The 15,946-nt window shown below is 45.3% G+C and overlaps 1 protein-coding gene and 1 long non-coding RNA gene across 4 annotated transcripts in view; one reads left to right on the plus strand and one right to left on the minus strand.

Moving 5' to 3' along the window:
* LOC131109224 (connector enhancer of kinase suppressor of ras 2-like) overlaps nucleotides 1–13,970 on the minus strand; it is a 26,197-nt gene extending 12,227 nt beyond the window's left edge. For 2 of the 3 annotated variants that reach the window (XM_058060968.1, XM_058060967.1), the window contains exons 1-17: nucleotides 13,849–13,950; nucleotides 9,422–9,585; nucleotides 8,100–8,302; nucleotides 5,894–5,981; nucleotides 5,526–5,567; nucleotides 4,978–5,097; nucleotides 4,859–4,918; nucleotides 4,609–4,677; nucleotides 4,309–4,455; nucleotides 3,608–3,720; nucleotides 3,376–3,533; nucleotides 3,191–3,280; nucleotides 2,427–2,641; nucleotides 1,735–1,786; nucleotides 491–666; nucleotides 165–238; nucleotides 21–92 (exon numbers count right to left, since the gene is read on the minus strand). In XM_058060968.1, coding sequence (XP_057916951.1) covers nucleotides 21–92; nucleotides 165–238; nucleotides 491–666; nucleotides 1,735–1,786; nucleotides 2,427–2,641; nucleotides 3,191–3,280; nucleotides 3,376–3,533; nucleotides 3,608–3,720; nucleotides 4,309–4,455; nucleotides 4,609–4,677; nucleotides 4,859–4,918; nucleotides 4,978–5,097; nucleotides 5,526–5,567; nucleotides 5,894–5,981; nucleotides 8,100–8,302; nucleotides 9,422–9,585; nucleotides 13,849–13,912 — 1,907 coding nt within the window. In that variant the 5' untranslated portion in view covers nucleotides 13,913–13,950. Of the gene's footprint in view, nucleotides 1–20; nucleotides 93–164; nucleotides 239–490; nucleotides 667–1,734; nucleotides 1,787–2,426; nucleotides 2,642–3,190; nucleotides 3,281–3,375; nucleotides 3,534–3,607; nucleotides 3,721–4,308; nucleotides 4,456–4,608; nucleotides 4,678–4,858; nucleotides 4,919–4,977; nucleotides 5,098–5,525; nucleotides 5,568–5,893; nucleotides 5,982–8,099; nucleotides 8,303–9,421; nucleotides 9,586–13,848 lie in introns of all 3 variants that reach the window. The other variant, XM_058060966.1, reaches the window with a different exon arrangement.
* Nucleotides 8,961–15,333, plus strand: LOC131109230 (uncharacterized). Its single transcript, XR_009120710.1, has 3 exons — nucleotides 8,961–9,825; nucleotides 13,409–13,498; nucleotides 13,614–15,333. It is a non-coding gene; the product is annotated as an uncharacterized LOC131109230 (long non-coding RNA).
* The last annotated feature ends 613 nt before the right edge of the window (nucleotides 15,334–15,946 follow it).

Below are 15,946 nucleotides of genomic sequence, written 5' to 3' on the forward strand. Positions count from 1 at the left end.
CCAGGGGTTTTGGAGGGTACCTGTTCATGTCGTCCACTCCATCTGCTGCAAAAAAGAAGCTCTTGACCTTGGGGTGGCACGCTTTGAAAGCACTGGAGATCACAGTACACACATTGAAACACACGTGCTTTTTCACCAACTTGCAAACAGTTGTGCGCACTTACTACTTCTTGCGGCATTCACTGGCGCGATCAATTTTAAACTCCGGAAGACTGACAAAGCCCTCTGCTTTCTCGTCCTGCACACAAAAAAGTTTAGCTAATGAGAGCAATACAGCAAAACCCACACCCAAAACACGTCCCGTTTTTACGTCACTGTTCTAAACTTGCTGCAGACTTTCCAGAGCAAGTCCCATGTGTCATATTGGAATAAAAGGTTTGACGACAGTGCCTTTGAGCGCTTTTTAAAACAACCTGCACTGTTCCCATTAAGCGGCAGCTAGCGCCTATTTATACGTGAAGGGTGAGTACAAAGCCCCGTGGTTCTCTACCTCCTCGTTGATGTACCAGTACAAGCAGTTGTCCTTCAGAACAAACCAGTACTTCTTCCATTTATGAGAAAAGTAACCCTTGGCGTCTCTCTTCCGCCACAGCCAGCCCTCGCAGTCGCCTCGGCCCAGCGCCTTGCAGGACACGCGCCTGCGACTCAGGGCGGCCAAACTGCGTCCTGGAACGATGAGAAAACTTACATGAGCATCAAACCAAAATACAACCTGGCAGCTGCTCACTCTCGCCAATGCAGTAAGCTCAAATGTGTTTAAAAAAGGCTTTTCTGCAGCCTGGAACAGTCCAGAATCATTTTTCACAGCGGACTCCTTGTTAGAGCCTGCAGGCAACCGAGATCCAATATTCTATTTATTTTACAGGAACACAATATAGCTCAATACTAGCAAAAATAATGAGACTGCAATTAGTTTATATAGGCTACTGTACTCTCACAGGCCACTAAAGCCTTTACAAACATAATAATGGTCCATTTCAATTACATTTAATATGTTTATTATTGCAGGATAAGCAGTATAGAAAATAGAGGTTCATTATTTCCATTGCAGTGGTGTACCAACACACCGCATAATAGACAGACTTTCTTTATTGTCATTGCACAATACCGCTAATGTTGTACGTGTGGGCGTACCTAATGTTGTGGCTGGTAGGTAAGTGTTAAGGGAGAAGCTACATTTGATTTTATTCATGTTCTGCACAGCAGAAAGAAGAGCTTGGCAAAAAGTGAGCAATATTTCATTACCCACTTAAGAGGGGGATTTGGCCATTTCATTCCAACTATTATTTATTTCAAAGCTTTTTCTGTCTCATTTTGTTGACACAGATCTGTGCTGAAACATGCAGATGGAGCTAAAGCTTTCTCGTCACAGCAGATGGTGACACAAACCAAAGGCCGGCGGGACACACAAACAAAAAAAAAAAACATGTTTATAGTCTCACGCAATGAGGCAAATAAACTGATATAAGTGAGAGCAAAAATATACTCCATTTAATTGAAGTGGGAGGACGTGTAAACAAACAACTCACATGTGGGAGGCCAAAGTATGCTGGGAGGGCACTTGGATATTTTATCTTTGATATTAATCTGTTATCAGTATCGTCTGCTTTGGCTTGGGAAAAAAAAAAGATCATGCCTACCATGGCCAGCAAGACAATAAAAAAAACATGAGTTCCTTTTAACCGGACGCACCCTAAAAGCAGCAGCTTTTCACAGGTTTGGAATGAACCTTACCTTTATTCTTCTTCCGAGTCTTTGTCTGCATCGAAGAGGCCTGCTGGTACGTCTGACAAGGGAAGCAGAGAAGAAGAAGAGAGTCAGGAAGGATGTTGATGATCTGTGACCTTTCTGACTGCACAGCTTCTCGGGCAGTAAAGATGATGGATGGTTGAGGAGCAAGGAGAGCAGGCGGAGGGCACACAGGAGGGGAATTCATTTGCAGATCTTCTAAACATAGATCAGGAATAAAAGGAGGAGGGGCACAGGAGGACGTCGCTCCGATGGACGGAAGTGTGAGAACTTTATCAAGCGAAACATGTTGCCGTTGACACTAAAAGCCAACCTCCCCACAGTTCCCTGTGGGAGAACGTTAACAGCGCCGACGTCACAGCGTCACAGCAAATACCGGCGCCATTCACGGGCCGCCACTCGCCAAAGACTCATGACAAGGGGCCCGCATACGCCTACTGACATGCCATCTGCCATCACAGCAGCAGCACCCGACGCGCACAAGGCAACACGGGCACGCAAACAATTTTCCAAGACATACTGTCAAGATGTATAAGATCAGTGGCGGCCAAGCGAGCCGTCTGCGGATGAACGTGGCGCATCAGCATTCACCAAGGTCGTGCTTTGCGACCGCAAGACGGCCGGGGCTTATTTGTTTCTTTGAACCCTTGCAGTCTCGAAACATGGAGGTGGCTTACGTGATAAATGGAGGCGGGGTCTCTCGGTGGCGACTCTCTTTGATTTGCCTGGAGGACATAGTGGGAGGGGCTTTGGCTGTGGTGGCTCCGCCTTTTGGCACGCCTGGCCGTGTCATTGGACCGCTTGCCAGGGCGGGCCGTGTGGGACGCGTAGTCCTCCGAGCCCAGTCGCTGGTCGGCGCCAGGCAGGCCCACGTAGCGCATCAGCGACGCCTCTGTGAAAGCAACCATCCAATCCCGTTTGAGAAGCATCAGGAATCCATTTTTTTTTATCCGTAATTAAAACTTGCAGCAAAGTCAACACAAAATCAAAATGCGACCCGATACTATGACTGTGTGGATACAAGGACAATACGTCAACGAGCTAATTTGTGCATAATTCCCCCATGTCGCCAGAGAGGATGTTGGGGCGTCATTACTGATACCTCCAGTATCCCTCCCTGCCCTGGCCTGGTTGCTAGGCAGCCAGCGGGCAACCAAAAGAAGTGAAACGCTGACAAGAGCTGCTGTCAGCGTTGCCATGGCAACTGCGTGAGGATTCAGGTGGACAGGAAGAATAGTCTTTGGATTGTATTATTTCTCCTATTCAGTCTTTCATTTTCTCAGCCTTTGTGCCAACTATCTTCCTTCCTCTTGCCATGGCGTGCTTTATGCTAATCTCAGGGAGAATTAGAGAGCACCCAGAGCTGCGTTTATCTCCAAAACCCCTCATCTCCTCATTATGCCGAGGTGGGGACCTTAGGCACGCACACAAACATGCTCACCTCTGCGGCTTTCACGGTTAAGCTTGGCGGGGTCTTCGTAGTCGCCCCCCCAGCTGCACTCCACTGGCATGGAGATAGGCCTGAGCCTGCCTGCAAGCAGCCATCCACAATGAGATCCTTGTCACTTCCATCACTCGGGAATGGATCGGAAGTGTTCACAGTCAAGTGGACAACCAAGTCGCTACCATATGTCGGAGTGGTGCAGTAAACTGGCTCCTCATCTTCTCGCCGCCGGGACTCTTGATCCAGGAAGGAGTTGGGAGAATCAGATCGCTTGGCGCCACCGCTGATGCTGCTGTGGCCGCGGGACGCTTCATCACCGGACAAGGCGCCCGTCTCGTCTCTATGGCAAAAGCGAGAGGAAAGAATGTGAAAGAAAAGCGGACCCAAGTCCAAAATCCTTGATGGCTTCCTTACCTGGGGGCGTAGGGTTCCATGGGCGGGGGTGGGATGTAAAGGTCCTGGAGGGCGGAGCTCTTTGTGGGGGTGTCTGAGGGTGTGGCCGAGCTGCTGCCCGGGCTTCTGGTTGGCTGCAAAAAGTAATCAATACTTTATTTACAAGAATATTTTTGTACAGTACCTCCCAGCTAAACAAAATCTACACAATCATTGTTACGACCACAACCATCAATGACTTTCAATAAATGGAGGAATTTGCTTCATCATTTTACTACTAATAAAAACATTGTGCTGACCAGGTTCATGGCCCCAATTTAGGGATGCTGTGAGCACCATGTAAAGAATGTAGATAAGAACATGCAATCAAGGAGAAAAACATGAATGAAGTGATGAAATTATGTAAAGCAACTGTGCAAACAAACCCTTGACTGGAGAGACTCAAATAGCAGCTTTGTGTTTGCGTGTCTAATCCAAGTTAATTATGGATGTACATTTGCTAATTTACACACAGGGACAGACAGTGGACAGTGTGTACGCTTATCACCCCCCGCCCCCCCATTTCCCTCTGGTGTGATTCATCTGGCAAACAAAACCAGTCCTCTGACCCAATTACACGCTTTAGCTGAGGCTTGAGCGATGCGATGCGAGCCCGGTGGGGATAAAGTGGGCCAGTTGTTAATAAAGTCTATAAAAGGTAGAGCGTGCCACCCCCTCCCCACCTGCAGAGCCAGGGGCTTCCAGCGCATGTTCTTGAGCAGGGCCGGAGCCGAGCTGAGCGTGCTCTGTGGCCGTTTCTTCAAGGTCAGGGACACGACACCCTTGTCGGCGCGCAGCGAGCCCACCAGGTTGCGCAGCTGCCAGCCCACCTGTGGATGAGGGGGAGAGGCACACTTTTTTTATGCATTTGGTGGATGCTGTTAAACTCCTTAAGTCTTGAAATTTCTCATACAACTCCACAAACCCAATGTAATACTATGTCACACACACACACACCTAAAATGTTTTTTTCTTTTACCCACCACAGTCTGATGATTGACTTGAATGACTTCATCCCCCGCGTGGATCTTCTTACAGCGGTCGGCTGGAGACTACAGAAGATGCAGGACAACACAACCGTGAGCTGAAGCCAGCCTATCGATCCTGGCACACTTATGTCATCGCTATGGAACTGGATACGAGGCGGGTTTGGGGCTATTCTTGGAAACAGGTTACTGTATCCTTGAGACTCAACATTTATAATACATGCTGTATACCATAATAGCTTCTTACCCCCTCGGTAGTTCCAGTGATCACATGGAGGCCGTCATAGGTGGACTTGATGTACATTCCCTAAGGGACACAAGACAATAGTGTGTGTGGTTCAAGCATCGCAAATGGTATCGCCATACCAGGCCTTCGGCGGGTTTGACGTTGGTGAGGTGGACCAGCTCCAGGTGGGCCGATTGGGATACCAGTGGGTCCGACGACACGCACACAATGTGCTCGCACACCTCGGACAGGGTCTTGCACTGCAGTGGATTAAAACAAGGGGTGAGGGTGCCACTTAATTACTGGTGGTTTACTGATACTGTTAATATGCTGTAACTTTTTTGAAATGTAATTTGACAAAAATATATTGATTTTTCTTTCTCATAATATGACCAAATTGAAATTGACGTTTTAATACATTGTATTTTTTCCTCATAATATTACAACTTGCATTTTTTTATTTTCCTGTTGAATTTTATGCAATTATTTTTACCATGTACCAAAACCTCAAACGGTAACTTCTGCATCATACTAGTTTGGTATTTAGGACACAATATGTGAACATACAACTTGAAATGAGAGAAAGAGCGGTTAAGCAAACAAGACATGATTTGTTTTCGAAGAAGTGGTGTTCAGTGTGTTTACTTCAATGTGAATCTCAATCAAACAAGCGACAGCTGAAACTCACCACATGGAGGATTTTATTCTCCGTCTCAAACACTGTACAGTCCTGTTGGGAGGGGGGGGGCAGACAGAATGTTTTGTGACAGAGTGTCGGGAGCAGAACAACAACGCAACACGCCATGCTGTCTGCGCTTGGCGTTATACTGAACCCTTCACCTGCGCACTAACAAATAAAAACACTCCCACGCAAACACACACACACTAACAGAGCTCCCTGCGTTATTTATAAGCCCGTCAATTCTCAAAGACAGTCTGGAAGCGCACAAATGGCAAAGAAACTGTCTCGCTGACAGCCTTAAGAGCGCAGCATCACACCCACGCCAACACACTTGAAACAATGAGAGCCGCCATCCTTGGGCCGATTCCACCAACCTGCTGCACGATGGTGGTGAGCTCCAGGCAGAGCTGGATGACATTATTTCGGGTGACCGAGTAGTCTGCCACCGCAGCAAAAGGAGACCTGCGGAGAAGATACTGTAGATCAGACTCACGGGAGGCTTCATTAGGAACACCTGCAGGTTCTAATGAGAGGCAATCTGTACATTTATGGCACATTTTCTCTACGGTTAGCAAGATTCTTATCACTCTCTGGGCGTAACCAGGTAAGTGGGTCGTTCTATTCCGGAGATGCACCGCTTTGTTGACGGCTTATCATCATCACCCTCTGGGATTTAGAAAGTTTTTTTTTTGTTTACTGCACAAAACTGAACACAAGTACAGGACAAGGTGCCTCCTTTTGCACTGAAGACCCAGATTTCAAAAACGACCACAGTCCCTGGTGCTCAAGTCTGTGGTGCAACGTGCCATGTGGGTCACCACTATTGAGGCTGTGTGCTATATTTATATTTATACACGGGACCTAAGGCTATACGCAGCCTGCTGGCAAACCATGGGGGCCTCCAGCCACTCTGACAACAAACATTTTGAACGAGGGCCATCAAAATAATACAAAAGATTGTAAAAGGTACTCCATTCTCTGTCTCCACAGATGATCTGTGTATTCATTTGTATCCGGAAAGACTCCATTTCAAATACAATAGTGATATACTGGTCTATTATTCGTCAAAACATATTGAAAAGATGTGTGATGTAGTATTCTGGTCACTAGGTGGCAGTAATTACGCAACACTGCATGAAGTCAGCAAGTTGTTGTCTTTTTGAGTTTAGAAGAAATCAAATAGAGGCTAACTGTTTAGCTTGCTAACTCACTGGCCGTGTCTTATAACTGCATGTATTGTAAACAACCAATAGGGGTGGAGAGGTCACTGTATGTGTGTGATGTAATCTCTACAGGACTCTAAAGTTAAACTGTATCTAGAAAGCCAGCTATAGATGGAGCTGAGAGTTTGGTCCCTGTGTTATTCAGCAAACAGGCTAACTTAGCATTATGTTGCGGTAAATGTGAGTAATGCTAGCGTTTGTTTACGCCTGCTTTTGCCCTTCCAATACACTATTGTGGCACACTTGATACTAATTTGGTAAAATGGTAAAATGACTACAGTGTGGGAGCTTCAAAAGACATTCACTTTCATTATTTGATGCTGGTGCTGAAATAAAGTATTTCAAGTTTATTACTTAGCGTTCGCGTCAAGCCATTTCTCAATCAAAAGGTGCATCACTGGATAACATTCTCTCCTCTGCAATAAAGCAGCAAAATGCATTCCTCTCAATAATTCATCAGCAGGTGTTAGTAAATGCGCCCATAAAGCGGAAACGACGAGCTGTGAATTTCTCTCACTGACAGACGCAAAAGGCGTTCTTTTTCCTGACGACCGAATGTCGCACATAAAGTCTGTGCGCTGCTTAAACAGACGTCCAGAAGTGGCAGTGGCTTCTCAAGAATATTCATTGACGCGTTGGGCAGACTTGTACGTTAGCACGCTGTTCTGGTGCCAGCACGTCAGCATTATTAAAGTCACACTGAGTGGCGAGCATCAATGTCTGCTGGATCGATGCCTTCTTTATTGCCATTTTACAGTTGCATCATTGTTACGTGGGCGGCCGCCTGTGTACTCGGCGCATGCAGATGTGTGTATCTCTGTGTGGGGGTGTTTATGCCTCCAGTCCAATTTGACGTGCAGGGCCCGAGGACACAAGTGGGCGTCTGGCATTTCAAGACCTTTTAGTTTGTGTGTCTGCGTTGCCAGTGATTGTGTGGAGTCATGGTTACATGATGTGACAGTGAGGCCAAGCAGAGAAACGTCTTCACTCCGCCGTGGCAGGGAATCGATTTGAACTTCATGGGATCCGCCAGAGTGTGATTGGCTGTGACAGGAGGAGGGGATTTCACGCCTTTTCCTTTGCTCGCTTGCAGTTGCTAGGTGTATCCTGCATTGCAAAAACCTTTACAGTAATCAAACCTTGAAAGGGCTGATTTGAATAATAACCACCACAGGTATTCCCCATTCACTTGCTTTGGTTGCCAAGGTGACTGAGACTCAATGTACTGTAGGTGATGCACCATTGCTGCAAACAGAACGCACGCTAATAATGCTCGCTAATGCATGACTATGTGGTGAAAGTTTTCCCTTAACTACCTTGACATGCACTCCAAATCATAACCGAGTGGGCGTCTCACCTATCCAGCCAAGCTAGCAAGCTCTTAGCGGCAGTGATGAGGTCCACCACCGAGGTCAGCAGGTCATTGGGGAGCCGCCGTGACGTCCTGCTCTCAGACTGGCTGCTGCGGCGGCGTCCGGAGATGAAGTTTTGCAGGTTTTTGGCTGAGGCGCCGAGCTTGTGAGCCAGAGTCCTAACACTCTCAGTCTCCAAGCCGGAGTTCTGGACACAAGCACACACACACAAAAAAATATTGTTCTTTTTCATGTTTTACACACCATATGTCAAAGCTCTCAATGTATTATTTTTTGTGGCAAACGAAGGCCAAAAAAAATTCAGGAGGCCGACTCAGTTTGCCCAGGCCTGGCACATTTATTTAACAAGAAAGATAAACTTGTGAAAAACACTGAAATAAAAAAAATAATAATTGAGAAAACGAATTACCTGACTTCCCACAAAGAGCACGAAGAAATAATGTATTCACTCACATCAATGAACCACCATACTGCAGCAACACCACCATATCACTCTGTCCTCCCCAAAGAAGCCCCAGCTGCTCCTTTTATAGGGCTCTCAATTTGCCCAGAATGTCCCACTTTTGCCCGTAGGTTGGTCTACAAAACACATCTAATCATGTAACTCTTAAAACTGGATTTCAACAATATCATCTTATGTGAACCCAATGCTACTACAACTCCCCATAAAACATAAACACATACATCTATTTCCCTACCCGAACCCAAGATTAAATACCCATCAAACCTTACCATCCCCTCCCTCAACCCCAGTACATGGTATGGTCTGATGATGTCACTAATGACATCACCAACCCTATAAAACACAGAGACTCAAGGCGGCTCCTTCCCAAACATTCCTGCAGGTGACGTGGTAAGTATCCGCAGGTAAGATGAACTCTGTACGCCTGTTCCCTAACCTAATGAATCCCAATTCAGCTTGAATTAACAAAGCACTATCAATGACATAACTCTCGACAAACAATGAATAAAATAATACAAGGGACAAGTGAGTTCTAACTCTAATTCACTTTGTCACAAGAATGTTTTCCTGAGAAGAAATTCTAACCTTGAATTGAGACCGTTGACAAGTGCTTGATGAAACTGGTGTAAAAAGCTGACGGAAAGATGGTTGGCAGACCTGATGTATACCTGACATGATATATATCAGGCTGATTAAAAGGAGCAAAGAAGTGAAGGGGATGAGTTCAGTGCTCACGAGCAGGCGCTACAGATGCAGAATTTCAAGTACATTTTGCTTAATAGGGAATTTTTAAAGGCTTTATTGCATCATCTGAATTGGACTTGAACACAAAAGTACACTCACCAGTGCGCACAGCAGGTCCACGGCCTCCAGTATGAGTTCCTGGTGTCCAATGCGAGACACTCCCAGGTCCTCCAGTTCAGCGTGGCTGATCCTGAGCAGCCTCTCGCCACACACACCTCCGCGCTCAAACACGCACACATACTGCTGCAGGCAGTCGTCCAGACCTGCAACAAACACACAGGGTTAAATACGCGTGTTCGGGTAACATCTAACAGACTTATCACGCACTTGGGTTTGTGTTGTGTTGTGTAACCTGTTGTGAGTGCGTGTGTTTGTGCAGCTGTGCAGAGCCACTGTGCTGAGTCAAAGGAAAGCAGTCCAAACTGCTGTGTTGCACCGCGTCGGCTGCCAAAACAATGAATGTATCCAGCCTACGACCTCCGAATAAACACGCCTCGTGAAGGGTAAGTATGCGCACACGCTTCCAAACACACACACTCCCCCGAGGAGCGAGCATTGATTTCCCCTGCTGCTCAGAGCCGGAGCTCCATAGCACACTCATCTGTCGTAACCCCTCCAACCCAGATACAAACACAAGGAAGAAAAGGAGAAAAATTCATAAGGTAGTCGCTAAACTGAAGCAAAAACACACACACACACTCCCTTGTATAGAATTTAGACTCTTGCATCTGCAGCCTAAATGACTATCTTCCTTATAAATGGCAAACATCCACTTTAAGGGCAAAATAAGCATCAACATTCATTAAAGTAAATCAGGTTTTATTGCTATCGAGCGGTAAGTGTTCAGCAGCGCCTTCACCTTCTGCAGCACTTTTAACATTTGTGGCATCAGAACAACACTGGAGCGGCGCCAAATAACTCGTTGTGTCGCACCGCTTGGCTGGAGGTTCCAGCGTTGCTCTGGAAGCACTCCAGAGGCTTCACGTCCCCATGGCGTCCTTGTGAAGACAACACTGGAGTAACACAAAGCCTTCAGGCTCCGGCTGCGGCGATGCTGTGATTGGTCGGCTTGTAGTACAGGTGGTCCTCGGTTTACGGAGTTCCCTGTTACAGCGTTTGCATGAATTAATTAAACTTATTTTTGGCCTCAAAGCACAAGACCATGGTACCATGCCATTTTTCCAAGATATCTTTAGGCTTCATCAAGGTAGCCTGTTTTTTCTTTAATTCTTCTTCGATTGCATTCCCGCTATTTTTAACAAACTCACTACCAGGCGGGTGTTTTATCGAGTGTTAATAGACGTGAGGCCAATTAAAACAAGGTGAGGGTGTTACTAGAACGCTAAAAGAGGCATACGAGCAGAAGGTGGGCGGGGTGCACTCTGCGACCAAAGTTGGCCTCGGCGTCGTTAAACATGACACCGTGAATACTGATGAGGAAGCTCGTGAGTGACATCACTGGAGTGCACACGCACTCGCCCACGTGGGAACGAAAGGAACATGAATATACAGCAAGAGCAGCGCTGGCCCCGATTGCACTACTCAGTCATTGGGGAGCAAATCATGCACATTTCTGGATGTCATTCATATTGATGGATATGCTTTGTGAGATGCAGAGGCAGTCTAAGGTTTAGGCAAACTTAAGGCGTCTAAAGTTTAGACTGGTTCTGTATATGGGATTACAGGATTGTGTAGATTTCCACAAAACCTTGAACCGCTACCTAATTGGCTCACTAGCTTGCTACGGTAGCGGCGGCATAGGAATGATTGGGGTGTTATTTCATGTCTACATAGTTCTAATAAAGGTAAAGCTTGTATTTAGAAAGTCATGTTTTTTTATGCACCAACTATGAAAATATTGTTTTTTTAATATTGTATCCTACTATGCAAAAATTCACTTACTGCGGTCAGATGTGGAAGTTAACTGTGATAAATGAGACGACTGTATTATGAAAAACATGTTTTTCTGCGTTCACAGGCTAATGGCGGTTTGGGTAGTTTTAGTAGATCCAGGTTGAGGAACCTCTGTATTTACTGTTTGCTGATAGATGCATTTTTGGTAGTTCCCTTTTAAACATTAAAATGATGTGCTATTATGTAAAAACAAATCTAAATACTATTTAACAGCAGAGCTTACATATACTGTATACTTATTGCAAGTGCGTGATTCTGCCATAGTTCCAACGTATGACATACTGTTTAAATTGCATTCAATCAAATGCAACTTTGTATGCAAAGTATAACGCATGTGCTTGATGAGCGGCAACAGAAAAAGGCATGATTCATAGCTGACTCACACACTCAAACTCCTACAGATGCACACTTTGCACACTTTTCTCAAGAGCAGGCGAGCCAAACTCCCACACACACACACACGCACACGCGCACACACCCTCAAATGGGCCGTCACTCTCTCGCTCACAATCACACACACGCACTTGGCTGTTAAGAGGTGGTCAACAACAGAGCCAGCCTGCTACTTAGGTTATGTTGTCATGTGTTCTGAGGCTTCTGAAGTTAAAAATGTGGAAAAAGAGCGCCCTTTTATTGTGAACATGCGGGATGTTGGCAGAAACGCGCTCACAAGTTGCCAAGTTGAACCCTGCCATCTTGGATTGTTTGTACAAAACAATATTACGCTTTTATTCAACTAGATTGTTCTCCGTTAAGAGTCATTAATTAGAACTAATGCAATATGTTTACGCCAGTCAAAGATCCTCTATAGAACAGAAGCAACCCAGTGTTTTTAGGGCCTATTGTAAAAACTCTGGTCACAGATCCTCTCAATGACAGGAGAGCTGTTTTCAAGATAGGACTGCAAAAACATGAATCAAAGTACCTCGAAATCAGTAGTGCTAGCTCCGGGATTCACCATCACCCTCAATGACAAGCGGAGACTCAGATTGACTCAGATTTTTCTAATATCTTATTTAAGTGGACTGTTTCAGTTTCAAAGCAGCCTAGGCACGCACACACACACAAGGTGCATTCTGGGACATCGGGTTATTAGATTCTTTTTTATTTTTTGCCCAGGCTCTTGGACTAAGGGCCGATTACAACATGCTCTTCATGCTTCTCACACAGCTAAACACTCTCCAGGAACAATCCACTGTAACTTTAGGTTGCTTAGACCAATTACTGCAAAATATTTTCACCACATTCTCCCCGATTGGTAAAAATGGCAATTTGTTACACTATGAGAATCACTCAGATCAACATTTCATAATAAATCCACACATCGCTTATGATGATCAATTGTGAAAATGCAGCAACTTGTTGTGAGAAACCTACCCCTCCCTCACGGCGCTAATGTGGATCGTGCCAATGCTGTCGCAGGCCAACAATGCCCAGACCTTTTGGCCCCAGCGCCTGTGGCATATGTCACACATTGTCACACATTATCACACACACACAAACACACGGTGTATCATGTTTCCCTGTGTTGCCAGACACACCCAAGAGGCCCGCAACATGGATCAAATACCACATCAAGGCACGGCACACGCGTGTTCTTGCAGAGCGCCTTCTGTTAGGGGCGGTGCACACGCGCCTTCTTGTCAGCTGTTGTGCACAGACGCTCCGGGACGGAACAACTCACCACCCGCCCACATGCTGACCACACACATAAACACACATGACCAACAGCTAACCTCAGGATAAAAAAAAAGCGCATTGTGGAACTAATCTCGGTCACGATTATTTGTTTGCATTTGAGCCGATGAGTCACTCAATGCATTGCTTGACCTGCTTTTTGGACAATATCAATATTCAAGTAGTCATTTTGGCCATTATCATTATGGTATTAGCAATTAAAAAATGACATTTAATTAAATATATAAAAATAATAATTCTAGAAAATGCTTTTTGGGCATCGTCAGCAATAATAATAATATCACTAATGTTATATTTTCGTCCAAACAAAAGTGTTATTTCATGTGAGGGGTGAAAGGTCACAGGGGTTCACAATTTCAGTGCCTTTTTAAAAGCCCAATTAATTGTTTGTTGATGAGGTATAGAGTTCTGTATCAACTATAAATCATTGCATATTGGTTGAAATTTTGCATCGCATTTGACTTTTCTCTCCAGTATAATCCGTTTCAGTTTGGACAACTGTAGCAGTAGCAATAATAAGAATGGAGCATGAAGAGTAATGGTGCCCAGTGGACACTTCATTAGGTACAGTCCAATGGGATCCAATGCTTTCGCAAAGATGATAAGCTTTACTTTGGACTCTATTGCCCATTGTAAGTGTACTCATACGCATTGCTCTCTCCATTCTCGTCTGCAACAGGTCTTCCACTTAATGACAAGATAGTTCTGCAATCTTCACAGACCTCCAGGTGCACGCTGCCAAATTATGCATGACTACCATCTCTGATCTGCTGTGGGATTTTTGAGAAAACACGATCACAACGCATCTTTGTTCTCTGAGGAAAGTTAGTCATCTGCTGTCATGACATCACCCTGTGAGTGATTGACACCTCCCACGGCAAGCGGCATCTCCGCATCATCATTTCCTCACCCACCTTTCATCCAGTCCACCACCTGGCTTGCGGTCCACTTGCTGACCGGCTCCATCACCAGCGCCATGGGGCAAACTTTCACCACCACCCCCTTTCACCTCCACCCTTCAAAAAAAAAAAAAAAAAAAAATCTCCGTGGGTTGGCCCCAGAAGAACCCCCCCCACCAGCTCCACCACCTTCCTCCAGGGCCAGGTGACTGCTTTCCACACGCCTCCCCCCTCCACCTCTAACAGCCCGTTATCCGGTACATTCCTCAGCTCGCGTGCATGCCGGATGCCGGCTCTCCTCTTCTGTCCTTCCTCTCTGCTTCTGTACGCCGTCACGAGCGAGTGGCACCGGGCTGTGTCGAGACGTGTGTGTGTGTGTGTGTGTGTGTGAGGATAGATAAGTCACAGCATCTCTCTCTCTCCCTCTCTGATGAAGCTGTGCACGCTCCCCGTGGGTGGCTCCACGTACATTATGACTACGAGGCGATGGTGCAGATATGATGGAGGCAATGTGTGTGACAGGGAAACACTCCTTTTTTCTGCTTCAGCTGGCTGTGTGGGAAAAAATAACGAATCCTCAGCTGACTTCCTCCTCCTTCCGCTTCATCCCCTCCCTCCATTCTTTCAAGAGGCTGCAGAGAAAAGGTGGCTGCTCCTTGTGGACTTCCGTCCCCAAAAGGCTTTATTAAAGAGGACCCATAAGTCCCACAATAGCGTGGAAGTTCGACTGTTAAAAGTGCTTTTAGTAACGTCGCTTTAATGCTAATGAGCTGTTTGTCCACAAGTGTGCGTCTCCAAGAAGCGCTATTGTACACTTCTGATTAATTTAAGATGTGTAGCAAATTGCTATGCATATTTTTTTTAACAAAGCTCTTCTCCTGTAGGAACGCTCGAAAGTAAAAGACATCGGAGCAGCTTTATGCCCGAGGAAGCAAAAGTGGAAGTAAAAGGTATTCCGTTCCAGACTCATCCACGTGTGGCAAAAAAACGTGACTGAAACCGCTCATAAAAATGTCTATTTTTGACACACGGTTCGACACCCCCCATCGCCACACCCCCACTTGCAACACAGTCCAGATTTCATCCAGGAATCCCCGTGTATCGTGACAAATTGGTTCCAGACAAAACCACGATAAGTGAATTTCTGCTAAGGATGCATTATTTACAAATCAAGTGTTTTCATAATTAGAGCATAGTTCACCTGTTTAAAAACCTTCTGCATATACTTTTCATTATTAGAGCCCTCTAAACATAAAAGGATACCCTGACTGTGTGTATTTCCTAATTTAGGAGATATAATCAGAGAAAATAAGCCACTGACGATATAAATGAGACTTGTGCTTGTGTGTTTGTCGCATGTGGAACCGATCAGGAATTCAGAGTTAAGTGTTAGCCAGATCAAAGCCACAATGGTATTATGGTTATGATGATGATGACATTGATTGTTATTATTATGATGACTGTTATTATGCCTGTTGTATCATTCAAATCTGCAATAAAGGCCGGCAATCAAGTCTGGTGCGTGTTACTAGTGACACCTAGTGGCCAGTGTAGCTACAGGTCACCATCGTCTTTTAAACTCTATTAGCATTTTAGTTCATTTGAACATTTTTACTTCTTGAATATGATTCATTTAGTTCAAGAATACTAAATATGTGCTTAAATATGCATTTTTCTGACTAATACAAAGCTCCAGCCACTGATTTATATTTGAAAAATTAAAAGAGGAATGCTAGAATGAAAAAGTAAATATGGGGTTTAACATTATTAGAACCCTGTAGACATGAAATAACACCCCATTAGTCACTTTAACATATATTTTCTTCACTATACATTACACAAGCTCCGGGATCACTGCAAGGAACTAACAGGCAGCCATCGCGAGCACAGTGGGGTAGAAGGACAAAAAAGGCAAAACCTTACCACTTCCACACGAAAAGAGAACCTTTTTTTCCCCCCACTCGACCTCAGCCACGGCGTGCCCGTCTCATCCATGGCGTGTCTCCTTGCAGAATGAAAGGTCATCTCAAGTCATGCGCCATAACATTAGTGACACCAAGTGATCATAATATTACATACATGTGGTACTGTATGTCTGTTTTCTGACAAAAAA

This window comes from Doryrhamphus excisus, chromosome 21 (assembly GCF_030265055.1).
Source record: "Doryrhamphus excisus isolate RoL2022-K1 chromosome 21, RoL_Dexc_1.0, whole genome shotgun sequence".
Taxonomy (NCBI): Eukaryota; Metazoa; Chordata; class Actinopteri; order Syngnathiformes; family Syngnathidae; genus Doryrhamphus; species Doryrhamphus excisus.